The sequence below is a fragment of the Juglans microcarpa x Juglans regia genome, chromosome 7D (assembly GCF_004785595.1).
Source record: "Juglans microcarpa x Juglans regia isolate MS1-56 chromosome 7D, Jm3101_v1.0, whole genome shotgun sequence".
NCBI classification, from domain to species: domain Eukaryota; kingdom Viridiplantae; phylum Streptophyta; class Magnoliopsida; order Fagales; family Juglandaceae; genus Juglans; species Juglans microcarpa x Juglans regia.
The window spans coordinates 5,078,876-5,094,279 of record NC_054606.1 but is presented as its reverse complement, the minus strand read 5'-3'; the positions used below and the strand labels follow the sequence as shown (position 1 = coordinate 5,094,279).

General features: G+C 39.1%; 1 protein-coding gene across 2 annotated transcripts; it reads right to left on the bottom strand.

Moving 5' to 3' along the window:
• Positions 1 to 82: 82 nt before the first annotated feature.
• On the bottom strand, positions 83 to 14,987 carry LOC121240017 (sister chromatid cohesion protein SCC4). Of its 2 annotated transcripts, none has more exons than XM_041137450.1 (13): positions 14,542 to 14,987; positions 14,144 to 14,285; positions 13,911 to 14,027; positions 13,021 to 13,522; positions 12,263 to 12,301; positions 12,054 to 12,175; positions 5,576 to 5,722; positions 5,395 to 5,484; positions 5,149 to 5,273; positions 4,613 to 4,818; positions 861 to 985; positions 551 to 752; positions 83 to 448 (listed from the first exon to the last, which is right to left on the bottom strand). In XM_041137450.1, exons 1-12 carry the CDS (start codon positions 14,913 to 14,915, stop codon positions 564 to 566), a joined length of 2,178 nt encoding a protein of 725 aa, XP_040993384.1. In that variant the 5' UTR covers positions 14,916 to 14,987; the 3' UTR covers positions 83 to 448; positions 551 to 563. The 2 variants fall into 2 exon arrangements, with proteins under 2 accessions (XP_040993384.1, XP_040993385.1); XM_041137451.1 differs by having other exon boundaries at positions 83 to 441.
• Between the last annotated feature and the right edge of the window lie 417 nt (positions 14,988 to 15,404).

Below are 15,404 nucleotides of genomic sequence, written 5' to 3'. Positions count from 1 at the left end.
GAATGAACTAGTAGTTTCACCCTCATGACATATTTTGACCACGCAATGCCCCAATTATGTGATGATGAACAGATTCAACTCATGAAACATAAAATACGGGAATAGGATAAATGAACACGTCCATGCCTAAGACCCCCAATTGGAAGGGAAGTCATGAAAAGTCGCCTCACCAACCAGATTTTAAAGGCAACACTAGAGCTTTAAACAGGCCTAAAGATCTCTCTTGAGATACACTAAAATCTATAAAGCCACCTATTTTCTCAAGTTAGCTTGAGAATGTACATGGTATAATTTTCTCCCTAACACACAAAATGATCTCCTGGAGTAGTATAGACAGATTATATACAGACACTTCTGACCCTTTCCTGAAAGGTTCTTGAAATCCCGTTAACTTCAAATAGTATAGACAGTTGCTGCTGGCGCGTGTTTGGCCCGTCTACTCTACAATCTAGAAAGTGAGAAGGTCAATATCCTTTAATCTAATCCACCAGTTATTCTTTTGCTCTGGAAACTAATAAATAAATTAAAAGACTATAGGGAAAAAAATCACCTTTGTGAGTCAGCTAGATTTTCCTCTTGCCACGTCTCCCAGTGTCTAAATCCACCAGCCGCGATGATGATGGAGCAGGAGTAGGTGCGGAGAGACCAACAGACTCTGGAATGTCAAGATTGACACTCATGGAAGGGCCAGCGTTCGCACGCTTGATGTCAAGTTCATGAAATTGCTGAACTCCAAGTCTGTCTTTGTCAATCTGCTCATTAAACATATAAGAAATATAAGAAGTGCATGCCTGCATTCATTACACATGTAAACAATACTTAGAAGATCAAAAGCAAAAAAGTAAGACAATTGCCCTTACTAGTTCAATGTGATGAATGGATGAATGTGCATCAGCAAGTCTCTTTTGCAGCTCATCTACCTTTTTCCTGTGATATTCAACATTTTCCATTTCATTTCCCCTCTCATCTAACTCCTGATATAAGGCTGCAAGAATAGTATACAGAAACATGAGAATGAATAATCAAATGAAGTAAAAGTTCCAATCCAAAGAGTTATGATCAACGCTAAGGGTGGGCAAAAGCTCCGACCACTGCGTCTCCGTCCGAGCTCCGACTCCAAGTTCGGAGCCCCCATGTTCTGACTGCAAACTTTGACACTATTTGAGAAAAAAAATTGGTCTAACTAAAACGACGTCGTTCCGTTTAAACGGAAAGGCATCGTTTTATTCACAAGGGGGTCCAAAACGCAGGACCCCCTTCGTTTCGTTTTCACCTCTTCTCGCACAGGAACTCTCTCTCCTCTCTGGTTCTCCTTCTCCAACTCTTCTCTCTCCGTCTCTCTTCTCTCACCGTTGCCTGCACCACTGCCAGCCACTGAGAGGAAACTCTATCCGCCGTTCTTTCTTGTAAGACTTACATCCTATATTTTGTTATAAGGGTTTTTAATTGTTTGTTAATTGAATGATTTAGGATTCGAAAATTGTTGAAATTGTTTGTGAAATTTGTTGTTTTTGTGGTTTTTGACATTTTTGTTGTTGATTTATTGTTTGAATGAGGGGATTTCTATTTTTAGGGTTTTAGTCATGAGATTTGTGGGATTTTGTTTGGAAAAAATTGAATGGTGCCCTTCAGACAACGTCCGCTCGAGTGTAACTCGAGCAAACATCACACAGATTGTTTGCTCGAACCTTTGCTCGAGTGTGGCTCAAGCGGACGTTCAGTTTTTGTGTTTTATTTATTTTTAAAACAACAAACAAGACTAGACACATGTTTTTCCTTTTCAATGTGTAGATAATTTTCAAAACGTGTTAAATGACGGTTCTTTGTAAATTGTTTCAGATTATTTTCATACCAAATTATAAATGCTACACCATCTCGCCGCGATTCTCTACAAGAGGATGACCTACAGCTGTTAGCATCACCGATAGGTACTTCGGGCCAAGACCCCCATCTAGAGCAACTACCTTCCTGTGCAAGTAGTCGAGTCTCAATAGATCTAGAAGATGTTGATATGCTTAATGAGGAGGAATGTTGATGCCGATCGACCAGCACGACCTAGTAAAAAAATATCGTGGACAAGGGAACATTTCACCAAAGTTCCTGGTGATCGTGAGAACCCGTAGACTCGATGCCACTATTGTGGGCAATTATGCGGTTGTCATTTAAAAAAACAAGGCACGTCAGTACTAATAGCACATCTTACGGGCTGTCAACGATATAAGATATACAAAGGGTTGGTGCCAACTGATCAGATGAAGCTGAGTTACGAGACTACTACAGCCACCGATGACACGCAAATTAAGAAGTTTTCAATCCCTCAATACAATGAGAAGATGTTGAAGGATGTACTTGCAAAAATGATCATCACTGATGAGATGCCTTTTACAACGATTGACAAAGCAAGCTTCCACAAATTTGTGCACACTTTAGAGCCATGATTTCTCATACCTTCACGGTATACAATGATGCATGATTGTTTGAAGAGGCATACCAAGGAGAAGGTAGTGATGAAGGAAATGTTTGTTGCCACTGGCTAGAAAGTGTCATTTACGACTGATACGTGGACCTTCATACAGAATGTGGGCTACATGTGTATCACAACCCACTTTATTGACAGTGAGCAGACATTGCAGAAGCTGATTATCGGCTTCAAAGAAATTGTTGATCACAAGGGTTCATCCATTGGCAAGAAGATGGATAACTGTATAAAGGATTGAAGGATCAGAAAAGTGCCATGTATCACGGTTGACAATGCCAGTACAAATAACACTCTCATTGATTGGTTCAGGCGGAATACGATGATAAATGAGGATATCATTCGTGAGCACCAGTTTATCCATGCTCAATGTTGTGCTCATATCATCAACCTCATAGTTTCTAAAGGGTTGAAGGAGGTTGATGATTTCATTACTAAAGTCCGGAACCTTGTGAGATATGTGAGTGCTTCCTTCCCCCCAGCGGCTCCGCCAATGTAAAGCAATAGTCGAACAACTAGAGATCTCATCTTCCAGTATGTTGCAACTGGACGTTCCGACTCAATAAAACTCTACATACATGATGTTGAATGTAGCACAGAAGTACCAACCAACATTCGAGCGGATGGAGGTCGAGAATAGGAGAATGAGGTATGCTTTGCTGGAGTCAGTTGACGGGAACTGTGAGCTTGGTGCGCCGAACACAATTGATTAGGCCAATGTTAGGTATTTTATTCAATTTTTGAAGTTATTTTATGATATAATTATGCGGATATCTGGGACAAAACATCCTACTGCGAACATGTACTTCAAGGAACTCTCGGGACTTTTTGACCACTTACAACAAAGTTGTGCTGACAATGTGGGTTTGTTGCATGCAATGACTATGAGGATGAAATACAAATATAATAAATATTGGGGGGATGTTGAGAAGATAAATAGATTATTATTTGTGGCTGCGATCTTATATTGACGATTCCAAAATCTTGGATTAGGGATGTCCTCGGTGATGAGGACGCTGATTAGTTTATTACCAAGCTTAAATATGATCTTGATGATTTATATAGCCATTACAACAGCAGTGGTCAGTCTTCAACCAAAGGCAATAGCTTCTCATGCCCAACCGACTCGACATCTTCCTTAGATGACACACATGCATAGAGTTCAAATTTATTGTGACTACAAACGGTATAATCACGTGCATCGAGAAATATTATGCAGTGTAAGTCTAAACTTGAATGTTACTTTATGAAAGATGTCGAGACATCTAGTGAAACATTCCATATATTAACTTGGTGGAAGGTGAATTCTGGCAAGTTTTCAATCCTTTCTCGAATAGCCAGTGATGTACTAGTCATTCCTATCACTATGGTTGCATCTGAGTCAGCGTTTAGCACCGGAGATCGTGTCTTGGATGCTTATCAAAGTTCATTGTTTCCAACCACGGTCGAGGCCCTCATTTTGCACATAGAACTGGTTAAGTTCAATACCCATTGGAGTAGATATCGTTGATGTTGAGAGCTATAGGCTTGAATCGGGTAACTTTATGGTTTTAAATTATTATTTACATAATTCTAATGTTTTCATTATTTAATTTATAATTTATATGATTTTGTAGACCTAACTATGAACCTCATACTAATTGTAGATGACTGAGACGGACGCATAGTGGGATGGACAACCCCCTGGCCCCTTTATTGGTGAGAAACCTAATATCATGATTACCATCATGCAAAAACTCGTCAGAGTTAAGAGTGATGATATAACTCTAGTTAGTATACACATTTTTGGCCCATTCCACCATATAATTGTTCCAATCACAGTGGCATACCACTAAGGAGGATGGAGAGGAAATGGGACCGCAATTTTTAAAATATTTTTTTGATACGTCAAAGAAAGAATAAAATTGCCTTTTTTAAAATATTCACAAGCATGCAGAATTGTGGTGATCTACCAGGTAGTTCGCTACAGGTGGAAAACATAGAAAAACATCATATAATAGAGATACCAGCCATAAGGCCATCAATGACCAGTCCCAACCTCTGCATATTCCAAGATGGCCGAATCTTGTAACACTTTGAAAATAACTAGCTTTCAGGTTTTAAATAATGTGAGAGATTGTCAGGAATGGGATGTACCTGTCAAAACAGAAAGCACCCAAATCTGAGTTGGGATATCATAAAGCTTCTTTGCCAATGTAAGGGATGATCTCAATATCTCTCTAGACTGTACAGTGTCATGCAGGACAAGTGCCAAACTCCCTAGGATTGTCAAATACTGAGATACAAGTTGAAGATTCCCCAAATGATTATGTGTCATCTGCAGTCCTTTGGCCAGTCGATTTCTGCATCACAGTTGTTGATCTTATTGTAGAGAGAGAGAGAGAGAGAGAGATTGTGCTTGGTAGAGTTAAATACTGCATTGATTGATGTAAAGAGCTACAAATGTGAGATTAAAATTTGGGACCATGTCAAAGTTGTGCATACATTAAATAGATGTCAGGTAAGAAGCACATGATAAGATCATAAGGAAATGAATTTGACTCATTTCAAATACCATGGAAAACAAAATACATTGAATTATTTCTGTATGAAAGCCAAAAGGTGTTCTAAATTTAAAGCATATAGTAACCACTCTATGCTGGAAGATGTTAATTAATGGTAAAAACATCTACCTTGCTTCCTGTAGATCCTGCTGTTTCATCAGTAAAAGGCCATAAGCAAAAAGCACACCAGTTTTCTCTCTAACTCCAACAAAAGAATCCATCATTCTATAAACCGGTCCTATCAAATCAAGTGCCTGCTCATACAAGTCATACCATTCAGTGCTAAAAGGTGATCCACCACAAATATTTATGCAACAATTAAACTTCCAATTATGGATCAAACTAACATCACTGCAAGTACAGGAAATATTTTACCTGGGAAGATGATTCAGCATCGCCAATGCAGATGCAAGAGACAGCTGCATATATTTGGTACATAGCTTGCATTGATTTGCTCTGTGTAAGCTGAATAAACAACACAAAATATTTAGTTTGGATTTCTACTTAAAATAAGCATAAGCCTTAATAAAACCATATAACTTCATTTAAAGTTTACCGTTGCTGCTTCAAAATAATGAAAAGCTGCTTCACTATAGCAGCCTACATAATGAGAATATTGCCCCCTCAGCATCTGAATGATGCTTTCACAAGCTTGTAAGATAGTTGGAAAGCGTATGTACCAATTTTTCATTTGCACCAAAGCCTGCAAGCAGAAAGAACATGTCATAGTGGTTGTGTTTCAGAACTGAAAACACAGTTCACACTAGATTAAAGATTGGTAGCAACCCAAATTTCTAAATTTACTAGTATAACAAACAACTCCAGATAACAGTTTTTTTTATACAAAAAAATTTTATTAAATCAAGTAATAAGGCGTAGCCCAAGTACAACAATCTAGATAGCAGTTAAATATACATTGTAAATCCAAACAATTTCCCACCAGCGACTATAGATCTAAGAAGTGTTTGGGGACTCCACAAAGTTGGTAGGACAAAGACTACAGTATGAGACAAAAGAAATCAATTCAAATTTGTGCCATGGATCAATAATGAGCACTCCTCTTCGAATGGCAAACCTTAAAAATATTTCGAATGTTTAAAAAGGGTAAGCAATAAAATATTCTTTAAGGACATGACATAGTAATGGGAATTGCACAGTGAAATTCAATGGGGATTTCCACATAGTGTGCGGCATAAACCATGGCTATAGTGTTAAACAAAACTAGACGTAATTATTTTTTATAAGTAAAATAAAATTTTATTGAAACAAGTAAATATATGGGTGGGCGAATGGGGCGGGGCAGCGGGGCAGCGGGGCCCTGCACCCCTCTGCACCGCCCTGTTTTCCCCACCCCCGCCCATGCGGGGCGGGGGTTCTGTTCAGCATATGCGGGGGGCGGGGGCCCCTACCCGCACCAAAGGCCTCCAACGGAGGCGGGGGACAGAAGGGGATAAGCCCCGCTCCGTTTGTCCCCCGCCCCGCATAATATATAATATATTTATATTATATATATATATATAAACACTCCATAAGTGAAACGACGTCGTTTTGTCCATGACAAAATGGCGCCCTTTCATTTTACCTGTTTAGTCCCCCCTGGCCCGTTCATCCTTCCGGCTTCTTGAACTCTCCCTCAGACTCAGACTCTCTTGCGCTCTCTCTGTCTCTCTCTCTCCTGATCTTTTCTCTCTTTCTCTCTCGCACGAGCACGACATCTAAAGACTAAGACTCACCGTCGCTCCGTCCGTGCACCAAAGGTAAGACTCCTTATTCCGGACCTCGATTGGAACCTAGATTTTTTTTTTTTTTTTTTTTTTTTTTTTTTTTTTTTTGAGTTTTGGATTGGAGATTGGAGAAAAGATAGGTTGAATCAGAGATAGAGGATGGGAATGATTGTGAATTTGTGTGTTGTGGATTCTGATTTGTGCATGTGTTTGAAATTGAACGAATTTGTGTGGCGTGTGCACTGTGTTTTTTTTTTTTTTTGTAGTTTGTAGGTTTTCGGATTTGGAATCTTAAATTAGTTTAGGGTCTAAATATGAAACCCTAAGGCTACATTGGGATATTGAACTGAGTTGAATTGAGTTGAGTTGAGATGATAAAATATTGTTAGAATTATTATTTTGGGATTTGAAAAAGTTGAATTGTTTATTATATTTTGTATTGGAATTTGAAAAAGTTGTAATAATAACTTGAGATGAGTTGAGATGGGTTTAGGAACCAAACGAAGCCTAAATAAATTGATTTAGGGGTTTCGGATTTGGACCCTAATTTTTAGGGTTCCAATCCGAAATCCTAAATAAATTGAAACCCCTAAATCAATTTAGGGATTCGGATTGAACCCCTAATGTCTTGTGTTGCTTGATTTTCTAATTTTTTATTGTGTTGGAGAATCAGAAATATCTTTTCAAGGGGATTTCAGTGATAGCTCTCCTATCCCTATCAGTAACCCTGCCCTTACCAGTACCCCTGCCCTAGAACCTAACCATACTCCAACCCCTGGGAGTACACCTTGCCCCGCCCCCAAGCCCACACAGGGCAAGAAACCTGTTTCCATAGTTTGGTCTCACTTTACCAAACTAGAGGGTGGTAACCCCAATAACTCTCAAGCTAAATGTAATCACTATGGGAAAATATATGGATGTCACTATAGAAAACATGGTACATCCCAGTTAAAGGTTCATTTAGAGGAACAATGCAATAAGAGTCCAATATTAAGATCCTTACTAGAGAAGAGTCAATCTAGACTAGATATTGGACTAAAAAAAATGGCATATGGGAGTAGTGGGCGTCCAACGTTGAAAGGGCATACAAAGTATAATCCCGATGAGTGTAAAAAGAAGTTAGCTCGTATGGTTATCATAAACGAGCTACCTTTTCAGTCTATGGAGGGGAGAGGGTTCTAAGAACTTGTCCAAAAATTGGAACCTAGATTTACGCTTCCTCGCCATTTACGCTTCCGTCTCGCCACACTGTGGCAAAGAATATTAAAAAAATGTACAGAAAAGATAAAGATGTTTTGAAGGGCCAATTGGCAGGTTTGGTAGTTTACCTCACTGCCGATACTTACACTTCTGTCCAAAATATAAATTACATGTCTTTGACTGTGCATTTTGTTGATTCTGATTGGATTCTTCACAAAAAGATTATTAAGTTTTGTCAAACAGCTGATCACAAGGGTGAGACGATTGAGAAGGCATTGGAGGCCGCAATAAAGGAGTGGAGGTTGGCATGAGTTTTGACAGTTTCAGTTAATAATGCATCGTCTAATGATGTCGCCTTGGGATATCTAAAGGCTTATCTTAGAGAGGCAAATAAAACATTTTTGGGTAGTCAATATTTGCATGTTAGATGTACTGCACATACCTTGAATATAATTGTGACTGAGGGGTTGAAAGACGTTGATGACTCAGTAGCACGAGTTAGAATGACCATGAAATTTGTAAGGTCTTCTCCTTCTAGATTGGAGAAATTCAAGGTTGTTGCGAAAACTGTAGGCATAATATCGAAAAAGAGTTTGTAATAATGTTCCTACCAGATGGAGCTCAACCTTCTTGATGTTGGAGGCAGTCCAAGAATATAAGGCAGCCTATCAATTATTAGGTGATGAAGACATTCAATATGTCAAATACTTTGATGAGCACAGGGAATTAAGAAAGCCTAATGATGATGATTGGGAGGTAACTTCTACTTTTGTTGCTTTTCTCGGGCTTTTTTATGATGTTACATTGAAGTTATCTGGTTCTTTGTACCCTACATCTCATGAGTTTTGTCAATATAGGGTGAAATAAGAATTAGATAGCATGTGTAGGGGTTCCAATCTAAAGATGAGAGGGATGGCATTGACCATGAGGGTCAAATATGACAAGTATTGGGAAGATTTGAGTAGACTAAATATTTTGTTATATGTGGCTGTTATTCTTGATCCTCGTCTGAAAATTTCAGGCACGTTATATGGTTTGGGACTTGCGCACGATCAGGTATGGGCTGATCTTATTGGTGATATGGCCCGAGATACCCTAGCTAAATTGTATGATGAGTTTAATGCGATTAAGGGTGGTACTACACCTACACCTACCCCAACGCCTCCTACAGACACCAGGCCAACAAAGAAGCATAGACAGTCATGGACTAAGACCCTCGCACAGAATCTCACACTAGTCCGTCAATCTACAGGTGGTTTCGGGGTTAGACAACTATTTGTCAAGGGATCTTATTCAAGATGATGATAATTTCGATATATTAGGATGGTGGAAGGCGGTAGCAAAGAAATATCTCATCCTTTCTGAGATGGCCCGCTGTATTTTGGTCATCCCTATTAGCACCATTGCCTCAGAGTCAACCTTTAGTACCGGAGGGCGCATATTGGATCATTTCCGTAGTTCATTGTCTTCTACAAATGTAGAAGCATTGATATGCACACAGAGTTGGGCGATGGGAAAGGATATTCATATTCCGGATGTTTTAGATTTTAAGGAGACCGACGAGGAGGAGGGTGGTGATCAGTTTGGATATGGACCACCTGGTAATTGTTGTTTTTATTTTATTATTTTGATTTATTTATATTCATTTCGATTTCATCGGTATTAATTTTTGTAGCAACACATGAGATGACTCAGACGACGTCTACCTCCTCTGCAATATGAATATGTGCAAAAGCCTCAAATCTCAATGAGTTAATAAAAAGACTACCTACCCAGGCCGCCCCAAATGTCACAGTCAAAGACTCAAACAACTCTATTTTTAGGATATTGAAATTTGAATCATTTGTTCGTATTATGTATTCAATGATTTGTAATGTTGATACAATGTCTCTTAAACACTTTTATGTTTGTAATTTTGTAATTGTTTAGCCTTTCAATTTTGTAACAGCTTAGTTATTATTATTAGATAGTAGACTAGTAGTCTGTAGTAGTACTTCATTTGCTCTAAATTAGTAAATTTGTATCATGTATATATTATTTTTATTCATGTAACTTTTTTTTTTAATCTTGTTTTTTTAACTTTTTTTTTTTTCCTTCTAATTTTATGGGCCCAAAATGGCCCAGAAGCTGTTTCTGGGCCTAAAAGAAAAAGCTTCTGGGCCATTTTAGGCCTATTTCAGAAGGTTCTGGGCCATTTTTGGTCTAGAAACCGCTTTTGTGCCAAAGGCCCAGTAAGGGGCGGGGGGCGGACTAATTGACCCCCCCCCCACTGGCACCCCGTTATCCGGGACGGGGTATCCCGCCCCACACCCTGGGGCCGGGTGGGAGCTTGGGGGCGAGTAGCACCCCTAAGTAAATAAGCATAACCCAAGTACACAAGAAGTATACATATAACTAGCAATAACTAGGCTTATTGAAGATAGCATTAAGCACTGTGGCAGAAACTTTGTGCTACTAAAGTACATTGAGTCAACCAAATGATGTGATTATAGAGTTTCATATATTGCTATAAAGAATGTTAATCTCAAACTCAAAGCATGTCAGCCAGAGGGCCTGTCTACATTCGAACTAGGGGTGGGCGGCAGGGCCCAGCTGGGGTTCGCCAGCGACCCATTTGGGCTGCCAAGCACCCCAAGCTGTTAGATGCTGGAGTGCGGGCCCCAGCACGCACCAGAGCACACAGGTGAGGACGGTGCCCAAGCCCACCAGCATTAGGCCCCGTTCGTTCGCAGTTATATATATATATTTAAAAAAACTATTTTCATTAATAAAACGACATCTTCGTTTTGAATATGAGCTAAGTACTATATAATGAAAGTTATGAAACCGAAACCCTAAAATTCTACCTCTGTCTCCTCTCTTCTCTCCCTCCCTCCTTCGTTCTCTCTGAGTCTCCTCTCCTCCTCTTCTCCTCCACTTTTTCTTCTTGATGGCTAAAGCTCGTGAGTCGTGACCAATGTTTTAAATTCCGTTTCGGTGATCATTCCGGTTAAAGTACTAGAACGGAATATTTCAGTACCGGTGCATTCCAATGTACCGTTTCAGGATTAATTATATATTATATGAATCGTGTATATGTGTATATATATGAAAGAATTGAAGATTTATAAAATGAATATACGTTGAAAAAAATCACAAACTTGAGTTGAGACACAAAACCAAATAAAAAATAAATAAATGAATAGAGAAATTATTAAAAATAATGATATTTAAAAAAAAAAATGAGGGGACATATTTAAAGTTAAAAAAAACTTAAATTATATAAATATATTTTATATTCTAGAATTAATTAAATACCATCTAGATTTAAATTTACAAAAATGTCATCCAAACACAAGAAAATTACAAAAACAGTCTAAAATGGAATAAGGCCTGGAATGCCAATTCTGGCCAAAATTTGACTGAAATGGCCGAAACAGACCAGAACGGGCCAGAATTTGGAGTGAAACGGAACGAGGAGGTAGTGTGCCGGATACTACACCAGAACGGAACGAAATTTAAAACTATGGTCATGACTCTGACACCGACACAGTGTCTCAGACACCCACGAGCAATGGGCCACGACCTGGCCGTGGGTCAAAGGCTGCAAATGGTTGTGGGTTTTGCAAAGAGACCCACAACCATTCGTGGTCATGGTTCTTTGCTCAGACCCATGACCATGTCGTGGTCTTGTCGGAGCATTTGCGATTTTTTTAAGTTTTTTTTTTTATGTGTTTTTAATTGTTGGATGATGAATTTGTATATTTTAGGGATGGATCTGTGGATTTGTTTTTTTTTTCAGTTGGTTTTGGATTTTTTTTTTTGTTTTTCCGGTTTTGGTTTTTGCTGTGGGTGGGCACCGGATGGACCAGGGGGCCAATCCACCCCCGATAGCCAGACAAGGGGCCCAGCCCATGGGGTGCGGGGCCGGATTCCAGGGTGAAAACCCTTCCCCCCCCCCCCCCCTAGGGCGTGTAGCCCCTAATTTGAATAGGAACCCAATCATCAGGAGAGAGAAAGATGAAATAAAAATTGAAATGTCATTATACTCCAAAATAATAACAACTAAAAACAATTAAATCAAAAGAAGAAAAGATTGAACCAAATTAATCATGGAGGAAAGAGGCCTACCTCTTGTGCGTCAACAAATTCAGACCGTGTGAGCTCTATAGCTACTTTATTTTCAAGGAACTGCATAAGGAGCATTAAATACACTCCAGCCATCCAAATGGCAGAGTGTTGCAAATCCACTTCTGCATAAAAACCATTTATAATAATTACAAATATAAAGAGGCACTAAAGGCATGCTGTTGTAGCCATCATGAAAATGTAACACTCACCTCTCACGCCTTCAGTGATTCCAAGCTTCCCCAGCTCCTCTACAAGAAAAATACTTATTCAGGGTTCTAGGCACTGTTTGCAACTAATCGTGGAATTTGTAATTGTAGCTGAATACAAATAGCCTATCACCTCATCAACTAAGGCCTCGTTTGCATTCAAAAACCACTTCAACTCATCTCAACTCATCTTATCTCATCACTACAACTTTCTCAAATTCTCACACAAAAAATAATAAACAATTCAATTTTTTCAAATTCCAAAACAGCTTTCTCAAATTCCCACACAAAATATAATAAATAATTCAAATTTTATTCTACTATTCACAAATCATCTCATCTTATCTCAACACATCTCTGAATCCAAACCACTCATAAGTGTCCAAGAACTAATTTTTCAAAAGATAAAGCCTGGGAATTCTATTTTAAAAAGTTTGAGCACCCAATGCTATATTCCACGAACCTCGTGAAAAAGTAGATGTTTCTCATTTTTTTAATAGGTAAATGAAAAAGTTGACGTTTCTTATAACAGTTACTATTGGGAGAGAGTAGTTGTAACTAACAAAAGATGCTCTAATAGTGAAATCAAATAACAATAAGAGCCTCAATCAGGGTTGAATGTTCTTGTAGGGTGAAGAATTCAGTCTTAACAGCCATATACGGTGTACTTAAAAATAGACATACATATATGGTGTAAAAAGTTAATCATAAAAGACAAAAGGAAAAAATTGTGATCTTTTTCTAAATCTAAAAAACCAAACCTTGGATAGTATGCATTCCAGACTGTATTCGCTTTCCACACTCCTTAAAAAGTCCCTTTGGACGTCCAAAAATGACCACCATCAGATCAACCAGTGCATAGACAGCACTTTTCGGTAGCCACTCACCATCAATAGGAGGTGGTGCCATCTCAAGCTTATCTTCTGATGTCCCTCTCACATTTCCAAAATATGTGGGCTCCAAATAATGCTTGCCCATTGAATTTAAATTTGTCATACTTCTTAGCCGCTCTTGAAGCTGAGTTTGCTTTTCAGACAATGCAGACCTATCCCTGTAGTGTAGATCAGATCGGGATAGACTTTGACCTAAGGAATTTAGTTCCTTTGTCAGCTCCTGTATATGCCGTGTTTGCTGCATATCAGCCTTCATAGCAGCATCCAATTTGTCTACATGTTGTGCAGCATTCTTGTAGTCGCAGATATGAAATCGGTAGAATAGATGCAGGAGCTCATTGTAGAAGAGTAAACCAAGGCACTTCTGTCTCTTTATGGGCGTGATGACACAGGAGTGTTACAGACAAGAATTAGCAAGGAAGTCACTGAACATAAGATATTTATATAATCTGAAGAGACATGAAAAAGAATTATGGGTATACTTATTTCTGTTTTCACCTCTCATTCAAAAAACAATGTGAAAATAGCTTTGGAGATGCCTTTTAAGAGAAGTTCACGAGGTCGTTCTCTGGTTAAGAAAAACAAAACCACTGAAAAAGGTATGCTCCCGTTTCTCTTTGTTCAGAGAGAAAGCGAGAATTGTTTTGTAAAAACTATTAGAGAACACAACCAAATGGGACCCAAATCTTTCTCATTGTGTTATAGCATATGGAAACTTGGAAAAGCTAACATACAACAATATAGGAGATGGCACTTACTTTGTTCGGGTCAATTGATTCCCAGACATGGTCGCATCTATTAACGGCTTGCTCAACCAAATTCTCATCCTCCCACTGCATGAGGTGCACATGCAGAACGGAAGTTGCAAAGAACATCTGGTACACGGCCAAAGTATAAGGTATGAGAGATTACTAACAGAAGCATACAAAATGGAAGAGAAGCGGAATAACAATGACAGAATATATGAATACTTGTAGCAGAAGACAAAAACCTGTAACTCGGGATAGGAAATTTGGGTTGCACAGACATAACCACACTCTAAGGCAGATATTGAACTCTGATAGTCGCCTTCTATAGTCAAGGCATTTGCAAGCTGTGCATTGAAGTTGCAAGACCACAACTTCACTGAGATCCTTCAAAAAAAGAAGACAATTAACTGAAAACAATGATTAAGCAATCATATTAATGTGAGCAAAATAACTAGGGAAGTCTTCTTAGAGGGACTGCGAAGTTAGACAGGGCGTGATATAGTCCTCGAAATTAGCCTCTATTTTACAAAATTAGAAGTTTGAAAAGTGAAAAGGGAAAATCAAAATCTGAAACGAGAAGGAAGAAAAACAGAATTTCGGAAAGGAGAAGCCCGCCGGGAGGGGGGGTATATTACTAAACTGATCGTGGGCAGCACCGGCAGAAGTCGTGAGGTCAAGAGCCTTGTTGAGAATGTGTTTCAGGGGAGGAATAGCGCCAACGAGATGGTAACACTGGCTGAGTAAGCTATAGGCTCGGAATTTCAGGTCGAAGCAAGATGGAATCGACTTCAGAAGCAGCTGCGAACGCTCGAGATGGGATTTGGCGTGAGTGACGTTGTGAGAATGCTTCAGCAGGAGGGTGGCGATGCGAAGCCGAGTCTTGACCTCCACGATGGGGAAGAACGACACCTGGCTCTGACAAATGGCTTCGAGGCATTTCACGGCCTTCCCTATCTCCCCTTTACTCTCATGGTAGTCTGCCAAACCCCAAAGTCCCTCCGCCACTGCTTCCATCTCCCTCTCCCTCTCTCACTCTCGTCTCTCTCTCTCTCTCTCTCTCTCTCTGCAGTGATGAGAAAAATCAAGTGGGCTTTTTCGATTTCTTCTTGTTGGAACGAAGTCGCTGATCCGAGTTAGAGTTGAGCTTGGCAGGCCATGGCAATGTCAACGTCAACATGCATGTAAACCATGGGCCTCACCAGCCTCCAACAAGGCATGGGTCATTGGGTTTTCAAGTCCTAGAGTCCAATACCTACTACAAAATTTGGCACAAGTCTAATTTTCTATAAAATATATATATATATATATATATTTTCTTCCTATTGCACCCACTAAAAACATCTTAACAAATTCATTTACTATCTCCTTCTAAAATAATAAAAAAATGATTTTCCTTAGCCGGACCAAGAATATTGCCATGAAAGTCGAATCTAAAAAATTATTATACTAAAAAAAAAAAAACCTGGCAATGAAATATGAAGTCAAGATTTAAATTTCAGAATT

Coding starts and splice junctions, on each gene's coding strand:
- LOC121240017 (XM_041137450.1), bottom strand. CDS start 14,915: ATGGAAGCAGTGGCGGAGGGACTTTGGGGTTTGGCAGACTACCATGAG. Junction 12,302..13,020: donor TGGAATGCATACTATCCAAG/GTTTGGTTTTTT, acceptor TTTTTCTTGTAG/AGGAGCTGGGGAAGCTTGGA. Junction 986..4,612: donor GGTGCTTTCTGTTTTGACAG/GTACATCCCATT, acceptor CTATTCTTGCAG/CCTTATATCAGGAGTTAGAT.